We start from the raw sequence: 15,248 nt of genomic DNA on the forward strand, positions 1-15,248 counted from the left end.
GTTGAACTAAATTGCTTATGCATTTTAGTCAATTGATTATTTGTCAGCTTTTATTTTTGTATAATTAAATTGTTTCCTACTTAACTTTTGTATATACATATTCTTTTATGAATTTTATATTTTATAAATTCAAAAAATATTATCTTATTTAATTTAATGTTCCGAGAAACGTAATTTTTAATGTCTTTTTTTTTTGTATTATATTTTAATTTAAATATTTACGTTAATAAAATTTTAATTGAGACATACATTTGAATCATTTATGTCCAATTATATAACAATATATATTTTTTAGGTAAAATTTATACTCCTTCCATTCAGAGTTAATGCTTTTAGGAAAATCGATTTGCTATTTGCCGCCCAATTGAAATTTTTGAATTTTGAAATCTTATATTTTCTACCATTTACATATACTACATGCACACTTTATGGTAGTCCGTAAGTATTTTGGTTTGTTTAATAATAAAGTATGAGTATGATTATAAGTATTATTTTGAGTACGAATATAAGGATTAGTATCAGTATCAGTATTAGTATCGGTACCGGTATCGGTATCGGTATCGGTATCGGTATCGGTATCGGTAACGGTATCGGTATCAGCATTAGCATTATTTTTATCATTATCATTAGCATTAGCATTAACATTAGTATCAGTATTAGTATTAGTATTAGTATTAGTATTACGATTAGTGTTAGTATCAGTATTCACATTAGTATTAGTATTAGTATTAATATTAGTGAATATAATATGTATCAATATCAGTATCACTATTATCGTTATTAATATACTATTAGTATTAGTATTAGTATTAGCATTAGTATTAGCATTAGCATTTGTATTAGTATTAGTATTAGTATTAGTATTAGTATTAGTATTAGTATTAGTATTAGTATTAGTATTAGTATTAGTATTAGTATTAGTATTAGTATTAGTATTAGTATTAGTATTAGTATTAGTATTAGTATTAGTATTGGTATTAGTATTAATATTAGTATAATTAGTATTAGTATTAGTATTAGTATTAGGATTAGTATTAGTAATAATATTAGTATTAGTATTAGTATTAGTATCAACGTTAGTATTACAAGTTGCATGGACAATTATATATCGTAATGCAGATAATAGAGAATGGGTAGCATAAAGAAATTTATCAAGTTGGAATCAGGCGAATAATGTTATTAACAATTTTGTCTACAAGGAGGGTTTATAAGTGATTGTGAAGGTATAGCACAAAATTTTGTGATTTTATAACAAAAAATTTCATCTCTAATGTACATGAGTGCCGCTCCAATGAATTTTTTTTAATCTAGGTAATTTTATATAAATTGTATTTATTTTACATTTTTAGGTGATTTATTATTCAGTAATGTGTACGACTGAGAGAATATGAACAATGCAAAATGTGTAGGTTACTCACAAGGTATTAGATGAGTTGTAAACGATTTCAATGCATGTATAAAATTTCACTTTGATAACTAAATTTCATGTTAAAGATTCGAGTGCATTGGGCGAGATAGTTTTACGATTTGGGTCAGATGAGGTATTGTATATTTTATATCACAAGTATTTATTTTATATTTTATTTTATTATTATTTTTGTTTAAGTTTTGTATTTAAATCAGATGGAATGGATATTTTTTTTGTTTTGGATTATATCATATTATATATCAATTTATTAAAGTTTTTACTATATTATTTTATTTAAATGTATTTTCATTGTTCGTGACTGTAGCTTCATGTTATATTGTACCAACATTTAGATTAATGTACAAGAGTGGTCCATTCATTCGATTCCCCACTTGGAGTTGGTTGTGGCATTTCGGCGTGGATGGTTTGTACAAGATTGCCATTTTATATTTATGTAGACTTTTTGGTGATGATATAAAATACGAAATTGTTATTTTTTGTTCGGTCGTATTCGACTTAAATCCTCGACCTTTTTTTAGTTCGGTGATATTTTAGAATAATTTCTTTTGATCTAAAATTTGATCTCGTGCATCGCACGGGTGAGATACTAGTTTTGGTATATATAAAAGGATTTTCCTTATTTGCAAATAAGTTTGAATGGGCTGGATTTATTTGAAAGACAAAAAAGTTGGATGTCCCTCTTTTAATTAAGTGCCCTTGTCATGGGCCTATTTGCCATTACCCCTATTTTTAAATTATAAAACATTGCATTTTTCAACATATATTTTTATTTGTATAATTTAATTTTATCTTTTAAATTAAAAAAAAAATTTTTTTTTAAGGTACTAAGATTTAAAATACAAATTAAATTGAGTTTGAGGGGGTAAATGTTACAAACGATACTTTAGGGGTAAGTGTTATAAGGGATATATTGTAGGAGTGTAAACTGTATTTAACCCTAATAACAATAAGGGAAATTACAGTTTGCACCCCTATACTATCGAAAATGTCGCATTCACCCCCCTGTACTATCAAAATCTACAAATACCCCCTCTGCCGTTAGAACTGACTATTGACTCTGTTTGTCAAACGCATTGACTTACCGTTTCATAGAGCCGTTGGTTTTTTCTGACGAAAATACCCCCAAAAAATCACTATATAAATGCTGCGTACTCTTGCCCATTTTTTCTCACCAAAATTTTCACCTTTTCAGCTCGTTTTTCTCCATTTTTTCCTATTTTTTCTCGTTTTTTCTCTTTTTTCTCCTTTTTTCTCCTCTTTTTTCTCCTTTTTTCCCCTCTGTTTTTTCATTTTTTCTTTTGTTTCCTTTTCTCCTCGTTTTTTCTCATTTTTTCCTCTTTTTTCTTGTTTTTTCTCCTGTTTTCTTTTCTCCATGAATCTGCATCTTATTCAACCTCAATTTCTATTTTTTTTTCCAGCTTCGTTTCCTTTTAATTTTTCATGCTAAAATGTCTTCTAATGGTTTAAATTCTCAACAATCGTGTGTTAGATCCAAACATTATATGTATTGTTTTTCAGGAACCATCAACTCCAATGTAGTCAAAACCATCAACTGTGAATTTTCCTCCCCGTTGGATTAAAAAAAAAAAAAGAAGAATTCAATCAATAAAATCCCATAAAAAAAACTGAAAAATCCCTCATTTCGAACTACATCAGTCATAAAATCAACGAACAATAAAAATCGACAAAACCCTAATTTTAACAAACAGTAAAAATCGACAACAATAAAAAATAACAACCTAAATTTTACTCAAAAACATATCCTAAACTTTCAAAGCTCATCGAATTCAAGAATCCAAAAAACAAAATTCAATGTACCCGCATAAGTTCATAGCTTAGTTGAGAAAACTCCTAAAATTGAAAATCTTACCTTCTTCTGCAGTAAGCGTCCCTCGAATGCACTCATAGAGTAGTTCTAAAAACCAATTTCACAAAAACTCAAAGAGAAAGGGAGATTTTTGTGAGACTTTTTACCTTATGAAAATTCGAAACAGAGAGGCAGAGAGTGAGTGTGTGTTGTTAGTGAGAGAATGAAAGGACTTGGAGAAATTTCGACACTCATCAGACGTAAAAACGAGGGTAGAAGCACAGTAAAAGTTAGCACTGTCAAATGTCTGACCATTGATTGTTAAAAGCAGGGGGTATTTGTAGATTTTGATAGTACATGGGGTGAATGCGACCTTTTCGATAGTACAGACGTGCAAACTGTAATTCACCCTAACAATAAACAATTTCTGAAATCTCCATAAAGGCAACCATCAATACAACACAAATAAGGAACGAAATCTCAGATCACACAAACCAAATGAATGCAACAAGCAAAAATCTCGGATTTCAAAATACTTAATGAAAAATCAGCTTTACTCAAATAGTCTCCATGAGTGAAGGTCTGTTTGGGAGCCCAAGCATTGCAGTCGGCATAAGTCTTATTGGTGGTGGAAATGAATTTGGAATCAATTTACCTTTGGCAGAAAAAATGAAGCCGGCGATCCACATACCTCCTTCGGCGAATCACTCCACCAAACATAGTGAACGGCAGAGGGCCGCACAAATCCTCATATCTGCCATTAAGAAACGGGAGGTCTCACCAAGGAGGAGTAGGACGGAGAGAGTGTGGTCATCTGGTCCCATCTTCGTTTTAATAAGGGCCCACGTTACAGAATGGCATTCTTTTTTTTTCCTTTGTTGTTTGTACCACTGGAGGTTGGGAGATTTGGGATTGTAGAGACAACGTAACAATAGCCTTGAATTTTGCATGTGCAACGCACATGGGTTCAGAACCGATCATTTTGACCTGAAAATAGACAAAAAAGGGCAAAGTGGCACAATTAATTAAGTACATGTGAACTCGAAATGCGGAAATATGTTTTAGTTTCCGTGCTACATAGATTTTGCATTAATACCTATATTCACCTCATATTTTTTTCCGGGCGAGATTGTACTCAATGGGCTGGTCAAATTGTACTCCCTACCGTGGGCCTTCCAAAGCTTAAGACCGCCCTAATAACGAAACTGCCCTAACATGTGTTATAGAATATTGACGTTTGACTTCAAGGTAATATCATACCCTTCGGTGGCAAACATGGTTCGTCGGCACAGAACAGTCTGTTATCGCAGTCACTGCCGTTCCAGTTCCATTGCAACGTCGCGGTTCCGTCGCGGCTCCGTCGCAGCCGGAACAAATTTTTTTTAATTAAAATGCTAAAAAATATAATTTATTTCAAATATATTTTTAATACCAACATTACAATACAATAATATGCTAAAATTATTAAAAATTAAAAAATAAAATATTACAACAACCTTGCATTAACATTATAAAATTACATGCAATATCAATAGATGAGATGAATCGGTATGTGCAGATGCTTCATGATTTGGGCAAATGGCAAAAAACCCATCACATGGGACTTAAATGTATGTTAGTCCACAAAAAAAACAGTCTCTCAATTAAGCCCATCCCCATGTCTTAAGTTTAAAATACCCTCAATAATATAATTCTTATCAATTCCACCCATTATACTCTAACTTCCTTAATATTACACATTGACCTCGAATTTAAACAAATATATCACATTAACCCCCAAAACTTTTTTTTTTCAGAAAATAATTTTTTTTCTGAAATGTTTTTTTTTCGGCCAGATTCCGGCGTTGACCGCCGCGCCGGTCTCCGGCGTTGATTTTTTTTTTTTTTTTTTTTTTTTTTTTTGAAACTTTTTTTTTTCCTGAATTTTTTTTTTCCGGCCGGTCAACCACCGTTGACCGCCGGTCTCCGGCGTTGACTTTTTTTTTTTTTTTTTAGAAAAAAAATAGTTTAATTAATATTACTGTCTTGGCTACTAAATTACTGTCTCAGACAGTAATATTACTGTTTGGGACAGTAATATTATGAATATTATTTTTCCGAACAGTAATATTATTAATATTATGGTCTAAGACAGTTAAATTACTGTTGGAGACAGTAATTTAGCAACAAATACAGTAATATTAATTAAAAATATTCTTTTTAAGAATAAAAAAGTCAATTAACAGTTAAATTACTGTCTCCGACAGTTAAATAACTGCTGGAGAGAGTAATTTAGCAACGAATACAATAATATTAATTAAAATATTTTTTAAGAAAAAAAAAAAACAAAAGAGTTAAGTTAAATTACTGTCTCCGACAGTAAAATAACTGCCGGAGACAGTAATATTAATTAAAATTATTTTTTTAAGATAAAACAAAATTATTAAAAAAAAAAAAAAAAAAAAAGTCAACGCCGGAGACCCGGCGGTCAACAGCAGTAGACCGGCAGGAAAAAAATTTCAGGAAAAAAAAATTTCAAAAGAAATTTCAAAAAAAAAAAGTCAACGTCGGTCAACGGCGGCGACCGGCGGTCTCCGGTGGTGGCGGGTCAAAATTGGGGTCAAAATTGAAATTAGGGTTAAAATTGGTTAATTGATGAAATTGGGCTAAATTAAGGTGTAAATCATGAAATTGGAGTTAAATTGGGTTTCATTGAATTGAGGGTAATTTTGGTATATATAAAAGGATTTTCCTTATGTGCAAATAAGTTTGAATGGGCTGAATTTATTTGAAATAGAGGATTTATTTAAATTAGGAGGGGTGGCTTTTTTGTAATTTTCAAACTTAAATCAAACGGTGTTAAGGTCAAAGGTCTGAAAACTAACGGGAGGGCCACATTGAGATAATTTTTCAAGTACAAGGGGGCAAATCGATGCAATTGAGAGTAGAAGGGGGTAAAGTGATATTGAGCCAAAGTACAAGGGGGCAAATCGATGAATTGAGAGTAGAATGGGGTAAAATGATATCAAACCAATGTATAAAGGGGGCAAATCGATGCAATTGAGAGTACAAGGGGGTAAAGTGATATCCAACCAAAGTACAAGGGAGTAAAGTGAAATTTACCCTCTTTTTTATTAATCTTCTTCTTCCTCTTCTTTTTTTTTTTTTTTTTTTTTTTTTAAATCTTAATTTTTTTAGTTTTCATTTTTAATTTTTTTTGAAAATCGATATGTTTACTGTACTGAAAATCCTACATGTAACTGTAGTAAACTATAGTAATTCGTAATAATGTTTTTTCTTTTAAACCCAATTTTTTAGTCGACCAATTATGTACACACATGAATATCGACGCTTATAAAAAAAAATCATAAACACCAACAACAAAAATTCACAATTTAAATATTTATATTATGAATCAACTTAGAACCAAAAATACGAGTCGAAATACACAATTAGATGCATATGTTACTACATGTTAACGTATAGTAATGTGTAGTAATGTACACAGTCGGTGGAACACTGCAACTTGAAGCAGATGTCAAAATCATCAATTCATTTACAACTTCATCTAAATTTTTTAACACCTTCAAAGAGAGGATCAATGACTCCATTAAGCTGCAATCTCAAAATCAGAGAAAAAAAAAGTATAAATTAACAAAAATTGAACAAATATCAAAACACTAAAAAATGGAGAACCGGAACCGAACCGATTTTTTCGGTTCCTGTTCTAGTCAAACTGGTTCCGGTTCGATTAAAAAAACCGTTGACCCCGCTTCTAACAGAACCGGTGGTCATACCTAATTCGAACAAAGACAAGTACCAAGAATCAATGCTCCTAAAATCATACACGTTGCCTACACAATGTTGTTTTAATTTCTTGGCTTAGAGCCATCTACCTCGTGTAGTCATCTTGGTCACATGTTTTCTTGGTCCACAAACGTAAGTGCATCATCTCATATGCACACCACCCCCATTAATTTTCATGGATAATTCCCCACCAAAAAAAAAAAAAAAAGTAAACATAAAAACTTTTATTGGAAAAAATAATTATTACCACATTGCTTTTAAAATTTAAGTTCATAAATTCCAATCATCTCTCTTCTGTATTTAGTCACAATATATAGTTTATCCTATGTACATTTTCATTAAACATTAACACACAAAAAAAAAAAAAAAAAACACGCACAGACACACACACACTATACGTATAATATAAGACTAGCATTTGTGCCATAAAGATCCCTTATTCACTCACAACAAATTAAACAAAAGAAGCGGAGCGATATATATTATTATACATCATGGTTCTATCGGCGCTGCTGAATTTTTTCTACCCGCCGCCGGCGAGCCTGGTGGTAAAGGTGATGGCGGTGATAGGTTTTGCGTCACTGACAAATGCCGGATGGATGGAAACCAAGGGAAAACACATGCAGTATTCTAAGCTACGGAATGTCGGTGACGGTGACGGTAGCAAGGGGAAGATAACAGAAAAGGCGAAAGTCCCGAGTAAATTAGGCATGATTGTTCTATACACGCCCGCTTTTCTCGCCGGAGTTTCCTCATTTTTCCTCTTTCCGGTGACGGATTTGAGGTTTAATTTGCTTCGCTCCGCCGTCACCGTTCATTTCTTCAAGAGGGTTCTTGAGGTACTAATTAACAATTTTTTATTTTTTTTTTCTGTTCGGATTTTATATGAAATGAATTAAATTTTTTTTTTATTGTTGATTGAAATTTTGTTGGATTTCTCACCGGAGTAAAACCTCAATAAAATTAGGTCGTGATTTTTTAATACCGAATTAGACCTAATATAATATTGGGAGAGGAGAGTATGGTACCATTTAACAAGATACATAATTTATTGAAGATAAAAAAAGGGGGATAAATTACGCCCACCCTGATATAAAGTCAAATTACGAAAATCTCTCTCTTGTTTGGACAATTACAATCACCCATTATCTATGAATCTTCTTATACGTGCACCTTTATAGTGACATATTCAATGTATTTTTTTAGATTCCGTGAAATGTTCTCTAGTGTGTATTTGTTTTGTGTAAAAATATAGTTTTTGATGCACCACGATTCGATATTTACAAGACAAGAGGCACATTTTATGATCATCTTATTTCAAAATGTTGAGCTCGAATGGGGTAAAACGAGTACAAAATGGAGAATGTTTCACATAATCTAGAAGATTTCATTAAGTTTGACACCGTGAGGATGGACGTGTAAGAAGATTCATAGGTGAGAGGTGGTGGTAATTACCCAAAGATGAGTTTTTTCATTATTCGAGCTTACCTCAGGGAGTGCTTTTTTTTCGTAATTTGCCTTATCTCAGGGGTGACCGTAATTTACTCATAAAAAACAATAAATTTTATTTATCGTCTTACATCATCAATTTTAAGTAGGTTAAAGGGTGGATGTAATAAAATATTGTTTGGAACCAAACATCAATAGAAATTTGGGTACTTTTCCAAACTCATGGAGTCTGCAGGTATTATTAAAACATAGAGTCAAGGTAGGTTGGTACACACTTCACTCCATTTTTTAATTCTCTTTATATTCTTTTATTAAGAAAATGTATATTAAGTATTATTATGCTGCATGCAGTAATTTACACCATTACATAACAGTTAATTGGTGAATATGAAATATAAGAATCAAAGTGTATTAAGATCCTCTTTGCAGTTGCCCAAATATTGTGGAGAACACAATAAAATATGGATAAATTTGATGATAAGTATGATACAGAGAAGGTGTTCGATGAAATGCCCGATAGAGTTGTTTTAGCGATGGACTATATTTTTAATACTCTTGCTCTGTGGATATTATATATATAGGTACTGTTTGTTCACAAATTCAGTGGCTCGATGGATTTGGAAGCGATGATCACAATTTCTCTGAGTTACTTAGCCTCCGCATCGACAATGATCTACAGTCAAGAATTGGTGCAAGGTCTCCCGGAACCAGCTATCGATCTTAAATACATTGGAGTTCCTTTGTTCTTAGTTGGAATCGGTGGTAATTTCTATCACCACTTTCTTCTATCCAAACTGCGAACGGGGGCAGAAAAACAGTACAAAATCCCACAAGGTGGTTTCTTTTCTCTCGTGATATGCCCGCACTACTTTTTCGAAATTCTCGGTTTTTTCGGAATTTGTTGCATTTCGCAAACGATGTACCCGTTTGCGTTTACTATGGGGACGACTTTCTACTTGATGGGGAGGAGTTACGCTACTAGGGAATGGTACAAGTCTAAGTTTGAAGATTTTCCTAAGGATGTAAAGGCCTTGATTCCTTACATTTTCTAGTTGACCTCAAACGTTGTAACTATTATGTATTGTATGAAGCAGCGATTATCGAGAGGATTTTATGAAAGTAAATAGTGTACTATAAATAGGTTTCGTTATTATATGACGCGGCACAGTAGGGCAGAGTAACGCTGTGGTTTATTTTATTTTTTAATATTGGCAGTAGAGTGAAGTTTGAACTTTGAAGTAGTTTTTTCTTGATTTGCTTTTGGTTGTTATGAACTGATAAGTGATAATGATATTGTGACATTATGGCATAATTTGCTTGCTTAAAATTAGTTTGAATTTTGGAATTGTAATTTTTTTTAGTTGCTATTAATAATTTGAATTGATATATGATAATGGCAAAGTGGTACTAGGTAGAAAGTGCATACTTTTACTCTAAATTTTGGATCTTTTAAAGTAAACTAGATGACATGTATACCCCTAATCAATCTATTCAGGAACTAAATATTCCGTTGCCAACCATCAATCGACTCACAAATGTTGCACTGCATAGCACGTAGCAGAGCTTACATGAGTATTATACTATATGAAAAAATGCATTCTACAATACACCGGGAGTTAGAAAGAGAGCTTAGACAAGGAACAAAGCACTACATGGGGTTTGGCATTAAACAACACATAGGTCGAATTTCGGACAAAGTACTTTTAGAGATCGAGCTAGCTGGTACAATCATATTTTATTGACCTCCTTGAGGGGACCAGGCTCTACAACTTACGAGACTGCCCACTAGCTAGCTTTTCATAACCAACATTGGTTAGTGCTTTTCTGGACATGTTGCAACTCGACTCGAACACCTTCCACACGCGAGATGAATATCACACTCCACGACGTGCAATACATTTTGGGGATGCTAGTGGTAGCGGATTTGTTCGCATGGGCGGACCCACAATGTCTCTTGGGGGCGCTCTGCCTCAGTAGAAAATAAAATTAAGCATTTTTTTTTAAAATTATAATTTATCTATTAGTTTATGTACTTTAACCTCCAAAATTTGAATTTTATACACTTTAAGCCCCTAAAAATATTTATAGCCCCACCACCCAAAACCCCTGGGTCTGCCCCTGGTTGTACGTTAATGAAATTTATGGGGGCTAGTTCGGCATCATGGGCCAAATTCGTTACGTGTTGGGCTGTAAATTGTAGGCTTTTTGTTTGTGCTCGGCGCCAAGGTAGAGATGGGATATGTTTTAAAGAAGTATGTGAAAGAAAGTTGATTTTTAACGTATGGTGAGGAATAATACGGGAAGTATGTGTGAACAAAGTAACTTGATGTAGGGTAAATCAAGAGGTCTAGTTGGAAAAGATTACTACTTCTAAACCCTTAGGTGTAAATATTACATTATTTTTCATGTTCTCGTCATACGACATTAGTATCGTTTTATTTTTTCTTGAGCCGTCTTCCCCGTCGAACTTGAGCGTCAGAGAATTTTCCAATGTGTCCAATCCTCGGAGTTACAGGTGAACGGAGCTAACGTTCCGACAGGGGCGGACCGAGGTGAAAAGCATCATTGATCTAATATTGAAATTCTGGTAAGAGTTTGATAGAAGTCAATTTTCAAAAGCAAGCACTTAACTAATTTGAGTTTGCCAATTCAAAAAATTCCAGCCTTTCATGAGAAGACTAGTACCAAGAATGTTCATTAAAGTAAGAGCATACCTTGTGAGCACATAAAAGAACATGTTATTTTCCTTCCCCAACTATCCACCTAACTCTTTCCTCATCATATATTTCCCTTGTCCACATAGCCAACTTATGGCCCGTTTGCCTATGCTTATTTTAAAAAGTTGCTTTGATAAGATGTTTTAAGACTTTATAAGTTGTTATATCTTATTTTTACAATTAATTTTTAAAGTGTTTGGATAATGAATTTATTTCCTATTTCTACTCATTATACGATCTTAAAAAAAAGGTGGGGTAAATGTATTTTTTAAAACAAAAATCTTATTTACTCTCCAACAACTTATTTAAAAAAAATTAAGATCTTTTTTTTAAAATTTACCAAATACTTTGGAAGAGCTTATACGTTGTTAATCATCTTATTATAAGCTCATTTTAACATCTTATAAGCTTGGCCAAACGACCTCTTAGATGATACATCTGGTTATTTATATAAGATGGATTTCAATCGTAGATTTGATTAGATAACTACCCACTAAGCACACATACACATGGGCGTATGTGGTTATGTGTAAATTTTACGATTCAAATCTACCCAATATAAATAACCAGGTGTAAAATCTAAACTCCATCTACATAATACATACTTTCAATTTAATTTATATAATAACCAGGTGTCATATTTGCATTTTTTATTTTAGGACTTCACTTGACAAATAAACTTGACACATATTACTTATGTGGACGCTTAAAGATTATATATTTGACATCTAACTTAACCTTAAACTTGATAGAATTTTGATTATGTGAGAAGACGAATTAGTAAACTTAGTTAGAGCTTAAAGGAGCATCTGTAATTTGTAAGCGTCCATGTAAATAAATTTCAACGAGTTTGTTAATTAAATTATTAAACAACGGATAAAATTCAAATTTTGAATGAAATAGGAAAAAACAAAATACTATATTTCCATTAAGTATGAAAGAAATAGGGGGAAAAAAATACAGGACCAAAACTACAAAAAAAAAAAAAAAAAAAAATTACGAGAGAAGAGAAAAAAAAAATAATATAAGCACCGTTTATGAGATGCCACACCTGGTGTAACTGGGTAATTATTAACCGTTGATGTGGTGAAATAACTTCCCACTAAGCACATATAATAATTATTAACCATTGATGTGTGTGTGTGATATTGTGTACAGATCAACAATTAATAATCATATAAAGTATTTTACCGGGTGTAGCATCAAACACACCATATAAGCACCTCCCAACTGACAAGCACTATAAATAAAACACATTGCTCCATCATTTCAAATTGGAATTATCAGTTACACACCACACATCTAACATAAGCGTGAGTGTCTGTGGGGATTACTTACATAAATATATATATAAATATATATTTATTACACTTAAAAAAAAAAAAAAAAAAAAAAAAAACCAAAACCACCACAAAACAGAGTGATCATGGTTCTATCAGTGCTATTGAATATTATATACCCACCGCCGGCGAATTTGGCGGTAACAGCAATGTCGGTATTCAATCTTGTGTCGTTGGGCAGTTCCGGGTGGATGGAAGTTCAGGGGAAGCATTTGCAGTACGCTAAGCTCCAAAGTGATAATACTAACGAAAACAACAAGAATGTGAAGATAGTAGAAAAGGCGAAAGTACCGAGTCAACTCGGTATGTTTGTAATGTACGCGCCTGCTTGTATTGCTGGATTTTCCTCTTTTGCCCTTCGACCCAGTGGCGATCTCCGGTTTAACTTGGTTCGTTCGGCTGTCACCGCCCATTTCCTCAAGAGAGTCTTGGAGGTACATTTTCTATTCGGATTCACATGGTTAGGCAAAACATATTGTCAATATATTTGTCACTAATATATCGCTAGTCCTATATAGTGACAATAAAAAAAAAAAAAAAGAAGAATTAATTGACATCAGCATATATCGAACTATTATATTAGTGATAAGATAAAAAAATATTGTCACATAATGTAAAAATTTAGTGACAACTTTCGTTAGTAGAGAAATGACTTTTTACTACAACTATTAACTGTAACAAAATGTATCAAATTCGTAGTAAAAAGGCTTTTGTTACGTGTTTGCTACGAATTTGCACCGTAGCATATATGGGCGTGACAAAAATTTTGCTACGGTAAATGACCGTAGCAAATACTTTTTTGTTATGGTAAATCCTAGCATTTACTACGACTCCAAAATTGTCCCGCAGTAAGAAATACCTTTTGTTACGGCATTTTACCGTAGCAAAGAAATTCGTAGTAAAAAACAATGTTTCCACTAGTGTTTTGGTATCTCATCGATCACCATTGCAGAATACGTCACTAATGCCGTTATTTTCTTTGAAATTTCTAGTTGATTTGATATGAGAATTTTGTAAAATAGTTGTGCTTTCATGTGGAATATAGGTGCTCTTCGTTCACAAGTTTAGTGGGTCGATGGATGCGGAAACAATGGTGACAGTTTCTCTGAGTTACTTATTATCCGCATCGACAATGATCTACAATCAAGAATTGGTGGAAGGACTCTCCGAACCGGTTATTGATCTTAAATACGTCGGGATTGCGATGTTTTTATTGGGAATTGGTGGTAATTTTTATCACCATTTTCTTCTATCCAAACTGCGAGAAGAGGGCGAAAAAGGGTACAAAATCCCGCAAGGGGGCCTCTTTTCTTTGGTGATATGTCCGCATTATTTCTTCGAGATTCTCGGGTTTTTGGGAATTTCTTGCATTTCCCAAACACTCTACCCCTTGTGTTTTACGGTGGGATCAACTTTCTACTTGATGGGAAGGAGTTATGCCACTAGAGAATGGTATGAGTCTAAGTTTGAAGATTTTCCCAAAGAAGTCAAAGCAATGATTCCTTACATTTTCTAGCTGGGGACAAAGAAAATAAGAGCACGTAATAGCTCTTAGACTCAATATTGATGTTTCTATTATAGGTTTTAATGTATTTTTACATTAGACTTGATTTACAATATTTATATTGCTGTCAACCACAATAATATTATTTTTATTTTATTTTTTATTATATTTGCCTTTGTTGACTCGCTAACATAATAATATTATTGTATTACACGATAATATATTATGTAACTTAGTGATTTTGTTGAGTTAATATTATTGTGCTAGATAGTAATATAACATATAGCAATATGATTGTGTTAAACAGTATTATAGTTAATATGATGTCAACCACAAAATATTACTATTTTGTGTACGGAGAAAGATCAACGTCGTGGAGACCGTCGTTGACCGCCGGTCAACGGTGGCGGTAGTAGAAAAGATAAAAAAAAAATCTACGGGGGTAATTAGTGGAGGCACAATGGCGGTAGCAGAAAGAAAGAAAAAGTCAACGGCGACGACTGTCAAAATTGAATAATTTGTGAAATTTATGGTCCAATTGATGTTAAATTGAGTTAAGGGATGAAATTAGAGCATATTAAAATGTGGCGTATTTTAGTCTTTTACACACATTTGGACTTTGTATATTTTTTTCCGTAAAAGAGATTTTGGTATGGTGTTCTTTAAGAATAAGTAGCCCATGATGGCTTATTTGTAAATGCCTCTAGAAATATTCCTACCGAGTTACTCTATTACTTTGAACGATTTAGTATAATTGTGACATAATTCAATACAAGTAAGGAAAAATAACACCTACAACCACGAGGTATGCTAAAATAAATTAAGGTCCATGTCGTATCGGTAATCACAATCACACTCTGAAACATTGTTAGAAATCCTAACGGACTATTAGTTCCGGCAGTGGTGAAGAGTACATGTAGTTAGGGGGTGATATGAGTAATTTTAATTAACTTTATAAATGGGAAAAGTTTCCAGATTTAATAGGTGCACTGAATTGAAGATCTTCAGTTTTGAAAATTGTAAAATTTCAAGTGGCCCTCGTATTAACGAGAATTTTATACTCATCACAATAATATGAGCAATCGTTTGTAAGAGAAAAAAACATGCCAAGTTGTGGACCTAACAACTTACTGGACACGGTCCATCTTAAGCCCAACGAGGGTTTTGAGAACCCTAGTATATATACACATTAAGTGGAATTGACTAATTTTTCAAC

At 32.8% G+C, this 15,248-nt stretch overlaps 2 protein-coding genes across 2 annotated transcripts; both read left to right on the top strand.

Annotated features, from left to right (window-relative positions):
* The first annotated feature begins 7,178 nt into the window (after nucleotides 1–7,178).
* LOC105957322 (uncharacterized) lies at nucleotides 7,179–9,783 on the top strand. The gene is made up of 2 exons (XM_012981251.2): nucleotides 7,179–7,861; nucleotides 9,053–9,783. Exons 1-2 carry the CDS (start codon nucleotides 7,517–7,519, stop codon nucleotides 9,521–9,523), a joined length of 816 nt encoding a protein of 271 aa, XP_012836705.1. The 5' UTR covers nucleotides 7,179–7,516; the 3' UTR covers nucleotides 9,524–9,783.
* Nucleotides 9,784–12,396: 2,613 nt separating this feature from the next.
* On the top strand, nucleotides 12,397–14,188 carry LOC105957321 (steroid 5-alpha-reductase DET2). Its single transcript, XM_012981250.2, has 2 exons — nucleotides 12,397–12,962; nucleotides 13,574–14,188. The coding sequence occupies exons 1-2, from the start codon at nucleotides 12,615–12,617 to the stop codon at nucleotides 14,042–14,044; spliced, it is 819 nt and encodes a 272-aa protein (XP_012836704.2). The 5' UTR covers nucleotides 12,397–12,614; the 3' UTR covers nucleotides 14,045–14,188.
* The last annotated feature ends 1,060 nt before the right edge of the window (nucleotides 14,189–15,248 follow it).

The sequence above is a fragment of the Erythranthe guttata genome, chromosome 6, assembly GCF_056151865.1.
Source record: "Erythranthe guttata isolate IM_541 chromosome 6, IM_541, whole genome shotgun sequence".
In the NCBI taxonomy this organism is placed as follows: domain Eukaryota; kingdom Viridiplantae; phylum Streptophyta; class Magnoliopsida; order Lamiales; family Phrymaceae; genus Erythranthe; species Erythranthe guttata.